The 17,051-nt window shown below is 27.7% G+C and overlaps 3 protein-coding genes across 6 annotated transcripts; 1 reads left to right on the forward strand and 2 right to left on the reverse strand.

The window, feature by feature from the left end:
- Positions 1-462: 462 nt before the first annotated feature.
- On the reverse strand, positions 463-16,907 carry IA-2 (tyrosine phosphatase IA-2). Of its 3 annotated transcripts, none has more exons than XM_035878602.2 (16): positions 16,771-16,907; positions 8,621-8,775; positions 6,196-6,249; positions 6,041-6,101; positions 5,815-5,946; positions 5,621-5,711; positions 4,634-5,426; positions 4,332-4,537; positions 4,117-4,272; positions 3,914-4,040; positions 3,743-3,810; positions 3,122-3,502; positions 2,806-3,021; positions 1,788-2,158; positions 1,656-1,709; positions 463-1,537 (listed from the first exon to the last, which is right to left on the reverse strand). In XM_035878602.2, exons 2-16 carry the CDS (start codon positions 8,706-8,708, stop codon positions 1,264-1,266), a joined length of 3,072 nt encoding a protein of 1,023 aa, XP_035734495.2. In that variant the 5' UTR covers positions 8,709-8,775; positions 16,771-16,907; the 3' UTR covers positions 463-1,263. The 3 variants fall into 3 exon arrangements, with proteins under 3 accessions (XP_035734495.2, XP_085512581.1, XP_085512580.1); XM_085656455.1 differs by lacking the exon at positions 16,771-16,907 and adding an exon at positions 10,720-10,832; XM_085656454.1 differs by lacking the exon at positions 16,771-16,907 and adding an exon at positions 10,322-10,505.
- On the forward strand, positions 11,686-14,690 carry Vps45 (vacuolar protein sorting 45). Of its 2 annotated transcripts, XM_035878606.2 has the most exons (9): positions 11,686-11,812; positions 11,896-12,301; positions 12,506-12,704; positions 12,825-12,974; positions 13,081-13,460; positions 13,539-13,811; positions 13,914-14,078; positions 14,179-14,408; positions 14,492-14,690. In XM_035878606.2, the coding sequence occupies exons 2-9, from the start codon at positions 12,209-12,211 to the stop codon at positions 14,688-14,690; spliced, it is 1,689 nt and encodes a 562-aa protein (XP_035734499.1). In that variant the 5' UTR covers positions 11,686-11,812; positions 11,896-12,208. The 2 variants fall into 2 exon arrangements, with proteins under 2 accessions (XP_035734499.1, XP_035734497.1); XM_035878604.2 differs by having other exon boundaries at positions 11,761-12,301.
- On the reverse strand, positions 14,710-16,857 carry LOC118447105 (metaxin-1). Its single transcript, XM_035878608.2, has 5 exons — positions 16,724-16,857; positions 16,281-16,531; positions 15,962-16,127; positions 15,000-15,386; positions 14,710-14,925 (listed from the first exon to the last, which is right to left on the reverse strand). Exons 1-5 carry the CDS (start codon positions 16,808-16,810, stop codon positions 14,854-14,856), a joined length of 963 nt encoding a protein of 320 aa, XP_035734501.1. The 5' UTR covers positions 16,811-16,857; the 3' UTR covers positions 14,710-14,853.
- Positions 16,908-17,051: the final 144 nt, after the last annotated feature.

Here is a 17,051-nt window from a genome sequence, read left to right on the forward strand (position 1 = left end):
ATATATATATATATATATATATATATATATATAATATATATATATATATTAATATATGTGAATAAAAGCAATGACAAATAGCATTTTCAAAATAGTTATTTAGATTAATTATGCAACGAAATTTGAATTTTTAAAGATTTTGTTAAAATATTTCACATAATTCTAATATAGATGTATACAAGCTTTTAGCACCTTTTCATAGTTATCATAAAATATATTCTAATAGATAAGAGATTAATTTTCATTAAAAACATTACGATATTAGCTTTTTAATATCGGACACTAGAAATTTAAATACAAACGAATCGTAACAAAGTAATATAAAATAATATAATTCGATATTTATCATTTAAATTTTTACTTTCGTTTCGTTTATACAGGACAATCAATAAATTATATTTAAATAAAAGCTTTTTAATATTTTCGTACTTAATACGATTTATTTAATTATTTTAGCTAGATTTTAAAATGGCTACGAAAAAATTATTCATTTTTGTATTTCTTATGCGATGATCATTTTTAAATATTTTTAAATATCAGAAACAGAAAAATACTTAATACATAAAGCATCTCTTAATACCATATAATAATAGAATTTCTTTGTTTTATACGTGTTTCTATATGTGAAACGTATACCATTCGTAACTTTTAAATTATATTAACTTTCAATTATATTTCTCTAGGCCGTATCTGACTTATGCATCGAAAAATATATGACACTTAATTATTTTAAAAAAATATACTTAAACAAAATAAAATAAAATTAGAAGCGTATTGAGGTAGAAATATTTTCTATACTTTAATATTTGTTATTTTGTAGGACGAAGTAGATTTTTTTAAATATATCAGTTTATTGCAATAATGCAGAGTAATATACTAGGAGAGTTCGATATATTAATTGTAAGAAGCAATGCCTTTAGTCAATTATTGAATTGACAGTAATATTCTAATTGTTTATATATTCATGAACTCTTTCATTATTGTATATCCATTTGTTTAAACTGCTTAATTGTTTTTTCATATACTCCGATTTTAAAATCAATCAGAGAATCATCATAAAGAGTGTATACAAGGATCAAGAATAATATTGATTAGAAGGCAAAGTGAAAAGAAATCTAGAAGAAACCAGTAGTTACTCCAATAGAATATCAATATGATTATACATTTACTATAGATATTTGGCCATTTTTCAAGGTACATTGGACTTAATTATATAGTACTTTCCCTATGGTTGCCAGTCCGGATTTTCGATGAAGAAATAGATCACTGATCAGATTTCGTAGGTGAAGAGGAACCATTTCCCGTAGTAGTTAATTTTTCGTTCGAAGGAATGGATAAAGCCTTTAAGATCGCGTGTACCTCTTCTGCGACAGCCATTAATACAAATTCAAATTGTTGTTTTGTAGCAACCATATTCGGCCTTTGATCTCTAATATGTTCTAAAGCAGCCGCAATATCAATTTCCTTTGTCCCTTTTGCTATACGATTTAGAACCATATCAATTAAGCAGTAGGTACCAGTACGTCCAGCACCATCGCTATAAAACAAGTGTATATATATGCTTCTCGTAAATCATAGATCATATACACATAATATTTACAAGTTACTATAAAGTTATTATTATATATTAGATTATGTAATTCTCGGTAAGTTACCTGCAATGAACAACAATAGGACAGGATCGACCTCTATACGATTTATTAATTTTCCTAAAATATTAATTCAATTAAATATATCAATCTCAATTAGACAAAGGATATTATTCAAAATATATCTCGTTTATGTACCTGCGGAATTCCAATAGTGCTTTGGTTGAGTGTGGCACACCATTCTCTGGCCAAGAAAGGAAATGAAATTGCGTGACCGTACGTGTTTCGCTAGTAAGAAGATTTTTCAAATAGAATGATCTGACCAAATAATCGTCGCACCATGGATGCTCCGAAACCAGATGAACTTCATAAATATGATATCGTTCGGATCCTTCTGCTTGATCTGGCCAGTAACGATAACACATAGAACGACCATCTTCGGTAAGTCGAGTTAACGCCACGATAACTACGCTACCCTGTTCCCATACAAGTTGCCAAAAATCTGCTGCTGTTTGTGGCAAAGGTCCTTGAGTTGCTATATAAGCTGGATTTCGTGGATCATGATCCGTCTAAAAAAAAAAATAAATCAATGATCGATAAATATCTTCTTTAAGAAGATAATTATAAATTAACATAAATATTTTTAAAATAAGCAAGTCACACGAAAGCTTTTTTACAATGCATAATAATTAATGATTTTTAATAAATATTATATTTATTTTCTAATCTTTCAAATGTCTTCCACATAATTCTTGATAATTTTCCCTTTGTAAATAATTGCTACTTACCTTACATTTCTTCTCGCACTTGTTAGTTGTTTCATGACTATACATGTTTTATATGTGTGTATTTGTAAATAGCGCATGTGGTGATAGCAAATAAATTATCATTTTACAAATTAATATAAATGGTTTATGTGACCAATTATTCATTATTCATGCTTTTTAATGTTATGAAATAAATATTTTTTTATTTAAGCTAAATTAACGATATTGCTTTTTTTACTATTCATTCAATATAAATTTGCTGCTTTTCTGAAAAGATTCTTCATGCTAATCGTGTGACTTACCGATTTCTTTGTTTTCATGTGCGGCATCCGAAAGAAAACGAATGTCGTGCGCATTTTATCAAATATGTTATATAAGAAAAATAGAATAATGAGAAAAGACAATCTAAAACATTAACGAATACATAATTTTTCATGCGATATACTTACAATAGTGGATGCATTTATATAGTCAGAGTTATTAGCATTTGTGAGTTCATTCAATACAATTCTAGAATGATTATAGGGAAGTGGTGCATTGGGACGATTATATTTAGAATTAGTATTGTTTTCTACAACATCATTCGAGGTTGATCCATAGGAACATAGAGCTGCCCATTCCTGATCTAAGCGATCTTTGTTTTTCAAGTGATCCTCCATATAACTCTGTAATTACAAATATCATTAATTAGAATGTCATAGTAAAAACGAAAACAAAAAAAAATATTTTCTAACATAATATTACATTAAAATTATTTTTATTTACCAGAACCATATGCCCAGTTGATATATCCATGCTTGAAAAAGCAGGTTCTTCGGTCCATGAAGACGTACTCGAACGATCAGGTACGAAATTATTCCCTTCATTTTCGCGCGACGAGCTTAAACGCCATGGTTCCTGTTTTTCTGTAGGTTGTTTAGCCTGCATTCTTACTCTACAAAGATCTTGATAATCCTTTGATGCTTCTGGATCAGGTGTAGCCAGACCTGCAAGTTTCTCTCGAGATTTTGCATGCCGTCGTACTATTACCAAGGTGACTACTGCAGCTGTTATTGCAGCTGCTATTCCAGCAGCCACTATCGCCCCAAATAAGGTGGAACTCATTTCTATATCGTTTGGCACTTCCAAGGTCGCTGGTAATTTTGCCTTAAAGTAGATAAAGTTGATTTTTCTTTTCTTTTTTTTTTTTTTTTTTTTTTTTTAAAGAAAAAAATAATCATTGGATATATGCATAACTAAAATTCGAATCGAATCTAATTACTGAATTTGATCCGATTCGATATATTCGAATATTCACGCTCATAGAACGAGATTTATTTAACAATAAATATAAGTTATTATTCATGCAATATATTTTTCATTTATAATATGATGATAGTATAAAACCTTATCTCCAATGCCTGCACGAATCACATCTACACCTAGAATTTCTCGTAAATTGTTTCTTATGTCATCTAAAAAGAAAAAAAAAATTATCAAATTAATATCACTTTCGCTATTTTTCTATCGTTTTTCCTATCGTATATATGTATATATATATTTATAATAAATGCTCACCGATCTTATTTACAACGTCGGTAGCGTTAAAGTTTTTTTTATTTTTAGTAACTTTAAATGTTACTTCTGCGCGTCCAACTCGTATGTCTGTTAAAGTTCCAGAATTTAAACCTAATAGTTTACAAACCTGTGAAATTAAAGTTTTCGAATATATTTGATTTTAATTATATTAAATTAATATTAATTACGTGACTCGTAAGTACCTCATCGACAACACGCTCGCCTTCTTCCCAAGTATGAAATTCTTGTTGAAATTCAATGTAGACATGATCGGTGTCGACATTTTTATAAGACTTTTCAATAGAAGGTATGTTGCTTTTCCATTCCTTCTTCACAGGTAAAGAAATTGGTAGATTGTTCTAGAAGCAGGATATACGATATCATAGTATGTCAAATATATTTGTAAATCTAAACTTACATTATCATCATCTTCTTGTTCAGTCGTAGTTTCAATCATGGAATCTTTTTGAGCGATAGGGGTTTGCATTTTAAATATATGATTATTCGTTGAAAACAACGGACCTGGTTTCTTAACATCGAGCCTTTCTCGTCGCTTAAAACCTGACAATTCGCGTCTCAATAAAAGTGCATTCAAATCGTCAACATGAATGCCATAGGGTGTTTCTATATTAAAACAAATTGGAATAAAATTTCTATTCGTATAATTTAATTATACAATCTCGATTTTTTTTTTTTTTTTTTTTTAACATTAACATTTACCACCACCGGTATCCGTTGCTTGTCTCAAAGACTGCACCATTCCTCCTTCTGTAAACAATGCATCCTCATCTGGCAAATCAACATCTTCACCTTTTCGTAAATCCATCCTAATTCTAGCAAGATTTTTATTTAGATAATCCAGATTTTTATCGATATTTATATGTCGCTTGATATTATCACGCCATAATGGTTCCTCGTTTAAAAATTCGATAGCAGATACCGTCGGATGTTGTTTATATTTTCTTGAAAAAGTTTTTTCATAATCCTCTTCAGGAATAATATCAAAATTATCATCGTATGATTCGTCAAAGACAAATTTATCGTTATGTAATACGTCCATATTGTCTTTAGATTTCATTTTCGTTTCTTGAAAGTTCATGTCACCATTAAGTTTTCTTATTGGACTATCGCCATTTAAAGCGTCTTTAAGTATCTCGAAGCCCGCTGTATCGCGTATCTTTGAGTTTGAATGATAAGGTTGAGATTGATAAATTTGTGCTTTGACTTCGTTTAAGGTTAAAGATTTTTTATGCAATTTTCTTTTATAGAAATCTTCATCGTTAATTAAAGAATATTTATCGTAAGGATCTGAGCCGTATGTTAGTTTATATAATTGACGCATATGTTCCGATTCAGGATCATTTTTAGGTAGATCTAAAAATTCTTTATCATTTGGAAATAATCTTGTTGATTCGTCACGACTACCCGGTGGATAATATATTTCATTGGCAAATTCACCATAAGAATTGCCATCGTTAGGTGTAAACTTCACTATTGCAAAGGGAACTGTTTGCTGCAATGAAAATCGATTACATCTTTACATTATCATTAATATATAATTTATATGCTATATACAGAGAAATTCTTTTATTTATTTATTTCTTTTTTTTTGCTTTCTTTCTTTCTTTTTTTTTCTTTTTCTTTTTTTTTTTCTTTTCTTTTGATCAAAGTTGTATGTACTCTTTTTACAAATGACCGATCACTTACTTTATCCTTATCTTCGACGATATCTTCATCCTTCAAACGGTATCTATTTTTTCTCATTAAATATTGACAATTCCGAAGATCCTGCGTTAATCTAATAATAAATATTAACAAATATATAATCTCTCTTTTATTTTATTTTTTTTTCTTTTATTTAATAAATTATTGAATAAATCATGAAAAAAATCTTATAATACCGATGTCGAAAATTATCTAAGGACGTTCGTAAGATACACTGAGTATATGGATGCGACCATTTATATCCTTCAATTTCCAATCTTTGCAATTGCAATCGTAAGACGTTCAATTCTTCGGTGTCTAATTTATACCTATATTAATAAACGTACAATAGATATGTCGTTTCAATTTCAATAAAGTTTTTTTTTTTTCTGATAATATCAATTTATAAACTATGAAACTTACTGATATAGATCATCTTCTTCAAAATTCGAATACAAAGGTATACATTTTCCAAAAGCTAAATCTACGAAATAAATAAAATTCGAGATAATGATTCTAGAGAGATAAAAAAAAAATCATATAAATATTTCATTATAAAAGAATTATTAAAAACTCACCGTCATAACATACTTCCGTTTGAGAATCGCAAAGATCTATATTAAATCGACAGCCTACGAATAAAAATAATGAATAAAAATAATGACTGACGTTTTATATTTAAATGACGTTTAATAAAAATTTATATATATATATATATATAAATTATTATAACTTAAAGTAAAGAAAAAAGATCTTTCTATCTGTCAATAAAAGATAGATAAGAAAGGATAGGATAACTAGCACACAACTTATGAATGAAATAACAACCACCTGTCATGTTTCAATTCGGTTATTAAATGACGGGCAACAAGTGGTGGTCAGCAGATTTCGCTGATTAGATCGTAACTTGGTTGCATTAGACAAAAGAGAAATACATATATATATATATATATAGAAATATTAAAATAGAAATAAAGAGAAGCAGTTAGTTTGCAGAATTTTATATTTTCCCACGTGATATCGATAACCCGTATGTTATAATATTAAATAAATATGAAAATATCAAAGGGATATCGTATATTTATTAGAAAATATGATTGGATAGATATATGTGATGAGTAAGTGGAGAAGTAAAATATAAAAAGAATTTTAAATGAAAAGGATCGTGTATATAATGAAAATTATATACATAAGGAGAAAAATATGAAAGAACATGGGCGTGGAAAATGGCCTCGAAGAGAGACACCAAAGTCGAAGGCGGTGGCTGCTAGCTAACTGTACTAGATGTACGGCTCAATAACTGTTGCTAAGAACGTGGGCGAAAATCGAACTCTGTCCCTTATTCGCCTCATTTATTTTAACATTGCTATTCAAAAGTACTTCCGAATTTCTCTTGCAGCTCGTGCTACGATATGAGTCTACTATTTACATCGAACAAAGCTTATCGACGAACTATATTCCTAAGCATGTATATATATATATATATATATATATATATATATATATGCATATATATATATGTACGTATACGTATTGCTGCATTCAAACAAAGCCTAGACCCTAGGCTATCGTTCAACTATTTTCCGATATCGATTTCGATACGAGAAAGTTAACTATGTAAGTATATATATATATACATATATATATATATATACACATGTATATGTTGGAAAAAATATATAGGATAAATACATATGGAGAAAAAATCTAAGTGCATTTCATTCATTCATTCATTCATTCATTCATTCACTCATTCACTCACTCATTCATTCTTTCAAACAAACAAATCATTATGAATTGTCGAGGATCATTTAAAAATTGTATAAAAAACAATAAAAGGGATTTTTTAAAGAAATATTCTTCTCAAATCGAACGAATGTTTTTCATTCATTTTGTTTATATTCTCCGTTCGTTCATATAGTACATAATATTAGCATTTAAATTGAATTAAATATATTATTTATACGCCGTTGAAAGATTAGATAAATAACAAATAAAAATTATAATGATTGTGACAGGTATGCGTAAATGAAAGTTCTAAAAATTCTGAATAAAAGGTCAAGGTTTATTAACGTGACTTGCTGAAAGGTAATAATAGAAATAGAAAAGTTCGCGTTGAGTAGATGGAAGTTAAGTTTATGGGATGGTTACAAACTTTTACGACAATCTTTTGAAATACGGTCAATATGAAAAAGATCGTAAAAAAAAAAATATGTTTTTTTATTTTGGAGAGATCCTTTGAGTTCTATTCTCCTCTCATATCAATACAATTAAAATAATAATAAACATTTTTATGTTGTCTCGTTGAGAATATGTGCAGGGGTTTGAAAGAATTAAAATGAAAGAAGAAATAATAAAAAAGAGAAAAAAAGAGAGAAAAAGAGAGAGAGAGAGAGAGAGAGAGAGAGAGAGAGAGAGAGAGAGAGAGAGAGAGAAAGAGTTTATGGAATGAGCTTATATCCTAGAAAAGAAAAGAGAACGCAGAAGTAATTTTTCTCACATTTTATTAAATCCATCAATCGATAATACTACTTATCATATAAGCGACCTAAGAAATGAAATTACCAACTTACGTTTCGCATGCATCAGAGAGCTTTCAAAGCTCGCTAACTCTTTAATTTTAATATAGACAAGAAAAATGAAAAAAACGAAAAAGGTACAAAGAAATACGTACAAATGTGAAAATTCTTTCTTCGTGCGAAATATTAATACAAACAAAAAAAAAAAAAAGAAAAAAAAAAGAGAAAAAAAAGGACGACTGACGTAACGTATTTAATTCCATCGCAATTTATATGATAATACTTGCCCCCTTTAATACCTCGTCAATCCCATTGCAATATAAATTCGTAATTTACATTCAAAAACGGGCTTGGAGTTTAGAATTATTAAGATAAATAAAGTTGGATAGAATTGATTAGTAAAAGACATAAAATGAAATTGAATTTGATCGTTTGACCGTTTATCATTAGCATTAACTAAAATAATTGTAAATTAAATACTCACCGACGTCACCATCAGCAAGAATGTCATGATGAAGGATACAGAGCAATAACAGCCCTAATCCTCCGTGCCAAAAATTCTTATACCCCATAGATAATTTTCCAATTGTCAGGCCAGTTTATAGAACGTTTACCTCTTAATCTCCCTTGTCCAAAGGGCTAGAAAAAAAATTTATGTGTTATTATATAAAGACGAAAAAAGCGAATGTACATGTGTGTGAGTGTGTTTGTGTGTGTGTGTGTGTTTGTTTGTGTGATTCTTAATAACTGATATATTTTAGGATACAATAAAGAAAACTGCGTGAAACACGTTCGACCATTACGGATAATGGTTCGGGAATCGTTTCAGTATTTTTATTTGTTTGTTTATTAGGTAGCTACAGGTTGCTACATTTGTGTGTGTGTGTGTGTCTATATATATATATATATATATACACTTAACGAAAGTACTTAAGAAGGACCCAGTCTAAAATAGGAATGCTACTTGACCGATTAAATGAGGATAGTAAACGATAAATGGAATATAAGCGTTTTTTTAAATTAAATTAAACTAAATTAAATTAAAGAACAAACATACGAGTGAATCGTAGCATAAAATTGTTATAACAGGGAGAAACTGAAAATTGCATAAATTATAATTTGTAACATAAATTAGATTACTAATGCTCCGTTCGACTGCCATAACTATGAAGAATAAACTGATAAAGAAAACTGCGAGATAAAGGGGGTGATCTTTATATTTGCATAATTTATATATTTATAATGTTATGATCTCTTCTCTTCTCTATCGTACTCCAATGTCCGAATGAATTCGTATTTTTATACTCTTTATATAAAAAATATGAATAACAATATACGTATCTAAGTTAAATTTCAAAGTAAAAGAGATTTATGTTTTAACAAATTATAATCAACAATATTAAAACATTCGAAATGAACTTTAAATTGTTTTTAAAAGTTTTGCCTGTACTTTTGTTAGAGTTTTAAAAAGTTCATTAATGAAGTACAATTAAAACATATAACTTTATCTTACAAAATTAATACTTCGATTGTTTCATTCATTTTCGAATATATAACACGAATATATAACATTTTTTTTTTTATCCAATTAAAATTAATACCTATGAAAAGAAGATTGTTCTATTTGTACATGTAATTTCGCGCGATTTAAATCGATTGAAAAAAATCACACAATCAATTGAGCGACAACTATCATATAGGCGTGACAACAGCTGTTCTCTTTTTGAAAAATGAGAACGAAGTTTTGAATTCTCATAAAGCACATCTTTTCCCCCCTCCCTCACGTCTCCCCAATTACAAATTTACTTTGAATGAACACAATGAAATAATATTTAGAAGAGAAAACTTGAATGTAATTAAAAAGAAATATAAACATTCACATTTTTTTTTGCTCTTTCTTTTCTTTACTTCTTTCTTCTTCCCTCCCCCACCCCTTTCTCTCTTCTCATTTCTTTTATAATATAAGCTCTCTAATTATACGTCATTTGATTTTTCCTTTAAGTGATTTAATTAATGAAAACATTTTCTACAATAAGGAAACATTTAAGAATGGGTCGAAGCATCAGGTTGTCATCGTACTCCTTCCCACCACCGATCCTTCCTTTCTTTCAACAAACTGCGTGGTGGTATGGAATGGGCATCGTTCTTTCCGGCAAATAAAAATTTAATTAGATATAGAACTTACCCGTAGATTGGACAGCATGCAGATATTATGAATTAAAGTTTTGCCGAATCGATAATGACTGTCTCTCTTTTTGCTTTGTAATCACTTGGAAATAAGATAAGAAGGGAAAACTTTTATAACATAACTCCTTTATAAAGTACGTATTTGGTCTGATAGCTCTGATGCCACTGGACTGAGTGAACAAAACTCTTACCACGATAAACGAGGAGGGCATGCGTTGGATTTCAAATCGATTGCTACGTTGCTCGAACGGGGAGAGAGAGAGAGAGTAAGAGAGAGAGAGAGAGAGAGAGAGAGAGAAACTAGGGAGAATGAAAAAGGACCTTCTTGGATAAAAAAGCATGTATATGAAAGTAAGATATATTGTTGATAAAATAAAGAGAATCATTTGATAATACCTTTATCAGATTGTATCGTATTATTTCATACCATATATCAGAACTACTTGAAACTATTTTTTAAGTATTTCTTCATCTCTTACTCGTCTGACTCGTTTTATGTTTGTTTCACTGTAACATAATCATTACTATACGCAATGTTTGTACTTTCATTATGAAATGTTTTTTGTATCGTTAATTTATACTCATGATAAATTTTATATATATATATATATATCTTTCTTTGTTTAAATTATCTACATCTATCGTCTATTATTATTTATTTATAGTTTATATTTTAAATACATTCTTTTTTATTCAATTATTTTTATTATTTTTTTTCTCTTTTTTTTTTCCTTTTTTTTTTTATTATTATTCTTACCCTAAGTCGCAATCAATTATGTAAATAGATAAATTTTGACAAATTATATATTAATATTTATTTACATGTGAAAAAATTGCGCAGCACAGTTTTTAGTAAATAAGTAGTTGTGTTTATATTACTTACACGCTTATACGTATATATATATATATATATATATATATGTGTGTATATCGATCAGACACTTGTTGCAGATTAAATTGAGAATAAAGAAAATGTTTTCCGATCTATCACGTCATTTTCTTTTTTCTTCCTACGATCTGTTACATCGTTAAAAATTCCATCAATTTTCATTTAATTTATGTGAACGTTATGAAGAATTTCTATTAAATTTTATTATTATATATTGAACAGGATTAATAATTCCATCCTTACAAAATTTTCTTATAGGTGATATAAAGGAGAGTATATATATATATATATCGTTACATATATAATAATAGTTTCATCCGTTTTATATTAACAAGAATATTTATATCAACTAATAACAAATATTACTTATCACAATTAATTAGGAATACAACAACAACGCCATCATTTCATTCCATATTGTGACATTTTTTATTAACTTATACAAGGTCGATTATAATTCGTCAAATTTTTAACCAATCGCATTGTAGCTTTATTAAGTTCTTCTTATCATAGCGAAGTAATTGTAAATTTCATAAAAACTATTTTAATAATTATTTCTCTATTAAAATAGGTCCTTATAAATTGAATATTACTTATCAAGTAATAAACATTTTGTAAAATTTTATTGTCAAATATATATGTAACGTTTGTATTTTCGTTTTACTTATAGGAATGTATTTTAGGATATTACACTATTTTCTTACTTCTTTTACTCTACTTTTACTTCTAACCATGTCGTAAAAAGTATGACGTTAAATAATGTATGAATCGATTGGGAATATATTTTCGAAAGCAAAACGTTTAGAAACTCGCATTATTTTTGATAAATGTCAAAATACGATGCTAAAAATTAATACATCGATATAACCTAATTTCATAATACTGGAAAGGTGTTAGAAAGGTGCTAATTAAATTAAATGATAAAAGAAGAGTAATCATATGACGAATGATAAGAAAATAATATTCTACAATTGAAATAGTAAATTAATCGTCAAAATGAGTGTTGTAACAGCTTTAAAGTTTTATATTACAAAAATGACAGATGAAGCAGGACCAAATATGAAGGTTCTTCTAATGGATAAACAAACGGTAAAACAACAATATGTTTTTCAACAAATATTATCAACTCTCTTTTCATATATCTCATATATATTTTATACATATATATGTATTTTTTTTTTCAAGTAGAAATTACTTATTAAAATAGTAAGACTGAAATATTTATTTTGACAGCTATCAGTAATATATAAACATTACTTTGATCTTTACATGAAAATGTTTATTTTTTTACAGACAAGTATAGTTAGTTTATTATATAGTCAATCCGAGATGTTAATGAAGGAAGTTTACTTATTTGAAAGAATAGATTCTGGTATCCGTACTGATAGTTTAATGCATTTAAAATGTATTGTTTTCATAAGACCAACTAAGGAAAATATTCAATTACTTTGTAATGAATTAAAATTCCCTAAATATGGTGTTTATTTTATTTGTGAGTAAGAATTATATATATTTTATTAAGTATCATCAAAATGTATACATATATATATATATATATATATATATATATATATATATCAAATATTTACTTTAATGTAATTTCAATATATAGATTTTAGTAACATTATTGCAAAGGCTGATATCAAACTTCTGGCTGAAAGTGACGAACACGAAGTAGTCAGAGAAGTTCACGAGTATTATGCAGATTATTTAGCAATTAGTCCACATTTATTTTCACTTGGGATTCCTGCATGTTCTAAAGGTATTATAGCGTGACAAGCAATTATGTCGCTTTAATATATTGTAGTTTAAATAATAATGAATATCAATTTAAAATAAGATTATTATGTGACAAATTTATTTTTAAGGCTTGGTATGGAATCCGGAACATTTGCAAAGAACAGTGCAAGGTATAACGTCAGTTTTATTATCACTTAAGAAATGTCCATTTATTCGTTATCAAAATAGTTCTGAAATGGCAAAAAAGTTAGCAGAGAAAATTCGTGAGGTATTAAGTAAGGAATCAAGTTCTTTTGAATTCAGACAGGAATCTAATCCTGTGTTACTCATTGTCGATAGAAGAGATGATCCAGTTACGCCATTATTAAATCAGTGGACATATCAAGCAATGGTCCATGAATTACTAACAATTAATAATAATCGTGTTAATTTATCTCATGTAAAAGATATATCTAAAGAGTTAAAAGAAGTTGTTCTTAGCGCGGAACATGATGAATTTTATGCCAATGTAAGAAAGTAATTAAAACAATAATTATCGAGAATGTACGTTACATTCTTTTATTTATAAATATATTCTTTCAAATAGAACTTGTATCTAAATTTTGGAGAAATTGGACAGACAATAAAGGAACTGATGGATGTATTTCAAAGAAAGGCAAAAAATCAACAGAAAGTAGAAAGTATAGAAGATATGAAAAATTTTGTAGAAACGTATCCACTCTTCAAAAAAATGTCTGGAACTGTAACTAAACATGTAACTGTTGTGGGAGAACTTTCTTCCCTTGTTGGTAAACATAATTTGTTGGAAGTATCGGCATTAGAACAAGAACTCAGTTGTCAAAATGATCATTCAACACAAGTATGTTATTTTTATTGTGAATATTGTATAATCTTATAATATTGTATAAATGAATGTATATGAAGTTTTATGGAGGAAAAAAGAATTATTTTATTCTTATAGCTCCAGAGAGTTAAAAAGCTTATTAACGATGAGAAAGTAAGAGAACTCGATGCTGCACGATTAGTCATGCTTTATGCACTTCATTATGAGAATCATGCAAATAATCAGATTTCTGTCTTGTTAGATTTATTGAAGAAAAGGAATATTTCAGAGAAATATGTTAAGGTAATAAATTATTATATAACAAATTAAGCATAAATATTGCAGAACTTTTTTCGTGCATAAGTTGTAAAGTTAATAAATAATTATTTTTTTTATTCTACAGCTTGTTTATAATGTATTAGAATATAGTGGTATTAATAATAGGCAAAATAATTTATTTGACAAAGAATCAGTTGTAAAAATCACAAAAAAACTATTTAAAGAATTGAATGGAGTAGATAATGTATACACGCAACATACGCCACTAATAAATGAGATTATTGAAGATTTAATAAAAGGAAGATTAAATACGCAAACATATCCATTTTTGGGAAACATAGTTATGTCTAAACGGTAAATATAGGAATTTTCTACAGCTATTTAATGCATTTTCAATGATTATAAACATATCTCTAATTATTTTCTTAACTTCATAGGCCACAAGATATTATTGTGTTTATGATAGGTGGAACAACATATGAAGAAAGTTTAACTATATATAACTTAAACAAACAAAATCCGGGCGTACAAATTATCTTAGGTGGTACTACAATTCATAATTTTGAAAGTTTCATAGAAGAAATACAATGTGCTACTTCTGGAATTTTTCCAAAACATAGATCAAGAAAAAATTAATGGCAAAGTTTATAATTCCATTTATCATGCATTTAAAATGCAAAATAATAGCTTATATTTCCAAAAAAATAAACTGTTTATTATTGTGAAATATAAAACCATATATTTATGACACTGTTATTCAAAATTTTTATTGTTACTATTTGAATACCTTAAATAAATCTTATTCATCAACTTCATCCTCTAATATATATTCTTCAGCTTGACTAATCATTTTATTGTCCTTTATAGGCACCTAAAATATTTTGTTAGTTGGCAATAAACGAATATTAATTAAAAATGTAATTTTCCGGAATTTTTATAATTTACCTCCAATTTCCCAGTTAATAAGGCATAACCAATCATAGCTACTGCAGCAAATATACCAGCTAATATTTGATCACGTCGTTTATTTGGAAATTCTGTGTAAGAGTCTTTTCTCATTCTCTTTACGTTATTTTCTGACTTTATTTTCTCATATTGTTGATATTCATCTCTAAAATACTTTTGCGATATATGTGTTACAAAATTGACCAAATTCGTACATGCTTTTAAATGATTTTGCAAAGGAGGATTAACTAAAGGTGTTTTCAATAATGGTGCTAAATAAGAGTATACAACCGCATCCAACATAGTATGAGATTGGCCAAGAAAATACTTAGAATCTCCAAGTCTAGTAGATAATGATGTTAAGCATTTTTGAGCCTCTGAATATACCTAAGGAAATAACATTTCTATCATATTATATAAATATACAAGCGTATAAATGAAAATAAGGTAGAATCTTTTTTTTTAAATTACAATTTTAGTAGACTGACATAAAAATATATATATGTAGCATAAAAAAATATTATATTGTAATATTAATCTCTTTCAAACTTTAATATTTCTCAATCATTTTAATTATCTTGCAATGTAGAATATCAGAGGTGAGCACGTAGCTTACCGGTAACTTAAGAAGTACTCTTATTCTTTCTCTCCCCCTCTCTATTTTTCTTTATCTAATAGATTATGAGGAACTATACTGTCAGTTTTATTCATCTTATTATGGCCCTGCTATGTATTTAACAGAGATAAAAAATATGTCATAAATATATATTTTATTAGGGTTGTATAAAGTCAATCATATTACCAGAGTGGACCAAGAACAAAAGAATTTCAAAAGTTACATAAATAGTCAAGGGGAAATAGGCACAGAAAAAATTTATTCCGTGCCCACCTCCGTGTTAAAATATTTATTTTTGCGCATATATCAAATTTAATATCTTTTCCAAATGATATGTACTAATTACCTTATTTTCTATTACAGACATATTATCCTCAGTAGGATATAACATTTCTATCACAGCTTTTGCTTGATTTTCAAATTTACTTGGATAATAATAATTCAAAGGAAAAGGCACAGCTTTACAATACCAAGGCCTCACTAATTCATTAAGATTTGTTTGATCTAGCCACCTATGAATATATACATATATACATATACACATATATATATATATATATATATATAATAATAATAATAATACATTACTAGAATAAATTATTATAAAAACTATTTTAGAATTAAGTATATCTCCAGAGAGAAAATAATATAATGAAAATGTATACCATATAAATTGCATTGCAGGATAAAGTTTATCTTTAAGCATAGTATCATAAGCTACAAATTCTGCGTATTCTTTTGAATTATTTGCAGATGTTGAATTGAAATTTGTTTCTTTAAGATACTGTATTATTTCACTAACTTTATCCAAGCTAGTATATTTTGTTCTTAATACAGGTAATCGACCGTTTGGTGTTTTAAAAGGATTATTTGTTGCTTTTACTTGTAACGGTATCCCATTGAATCTCGCATAGGCCTAAGTGTATAAAGTCATATAAAATGAATTATAGAAAATTGAATATAACAATAATATTAAGATTAGATTTAACAAGCATAGGCGTCAGTTTAGGCAAAGACCACAAAAAAATGATATGAATATGAAATTGATATTAATTGCTATGATGTTAAAACATTTCTATTATATGAAATAGATGATATTTATATATACCAAAACTTGCAAACATTCTATGTCAATTGACGCCAAACCCCAATCACCTTTCCACACATCTAATTGCATTTTTTCACTATTATTCATTTCGAAAAATCTCCACGCAAATTTTATTGAGGTTATACATATGTTATCACACACGTGGAGTGATCAATCGTATGTAGAAACTTATACCGGCTTTACGTCAGCGCATCAAATGCAACGTTATTCTACCGTATCTTTTCTTATTGTTAGAAAAATAATTTATCTTATTAAAATATTTTTCAAGATATGAAACCACATTATATATATAATATATATCTGACGCTCGTTTACTTTTTTTAAACAA

The sequence above is a fragment of the Vespa mandarinia genome, chromosome 4 (genome assembly GCF_050613455.1).
Source record: "Vespa mandarinia isolate Hongniang chromosome 4, ASM5061345v1, whole genome shotgun sequence".
Classification (NCBI taxonomy): Eukaryota; Metazoa; Arthropoda; class Insecta; order Hymenoptera; family Vespidae; genus Vespa; species Vespa mandarinia.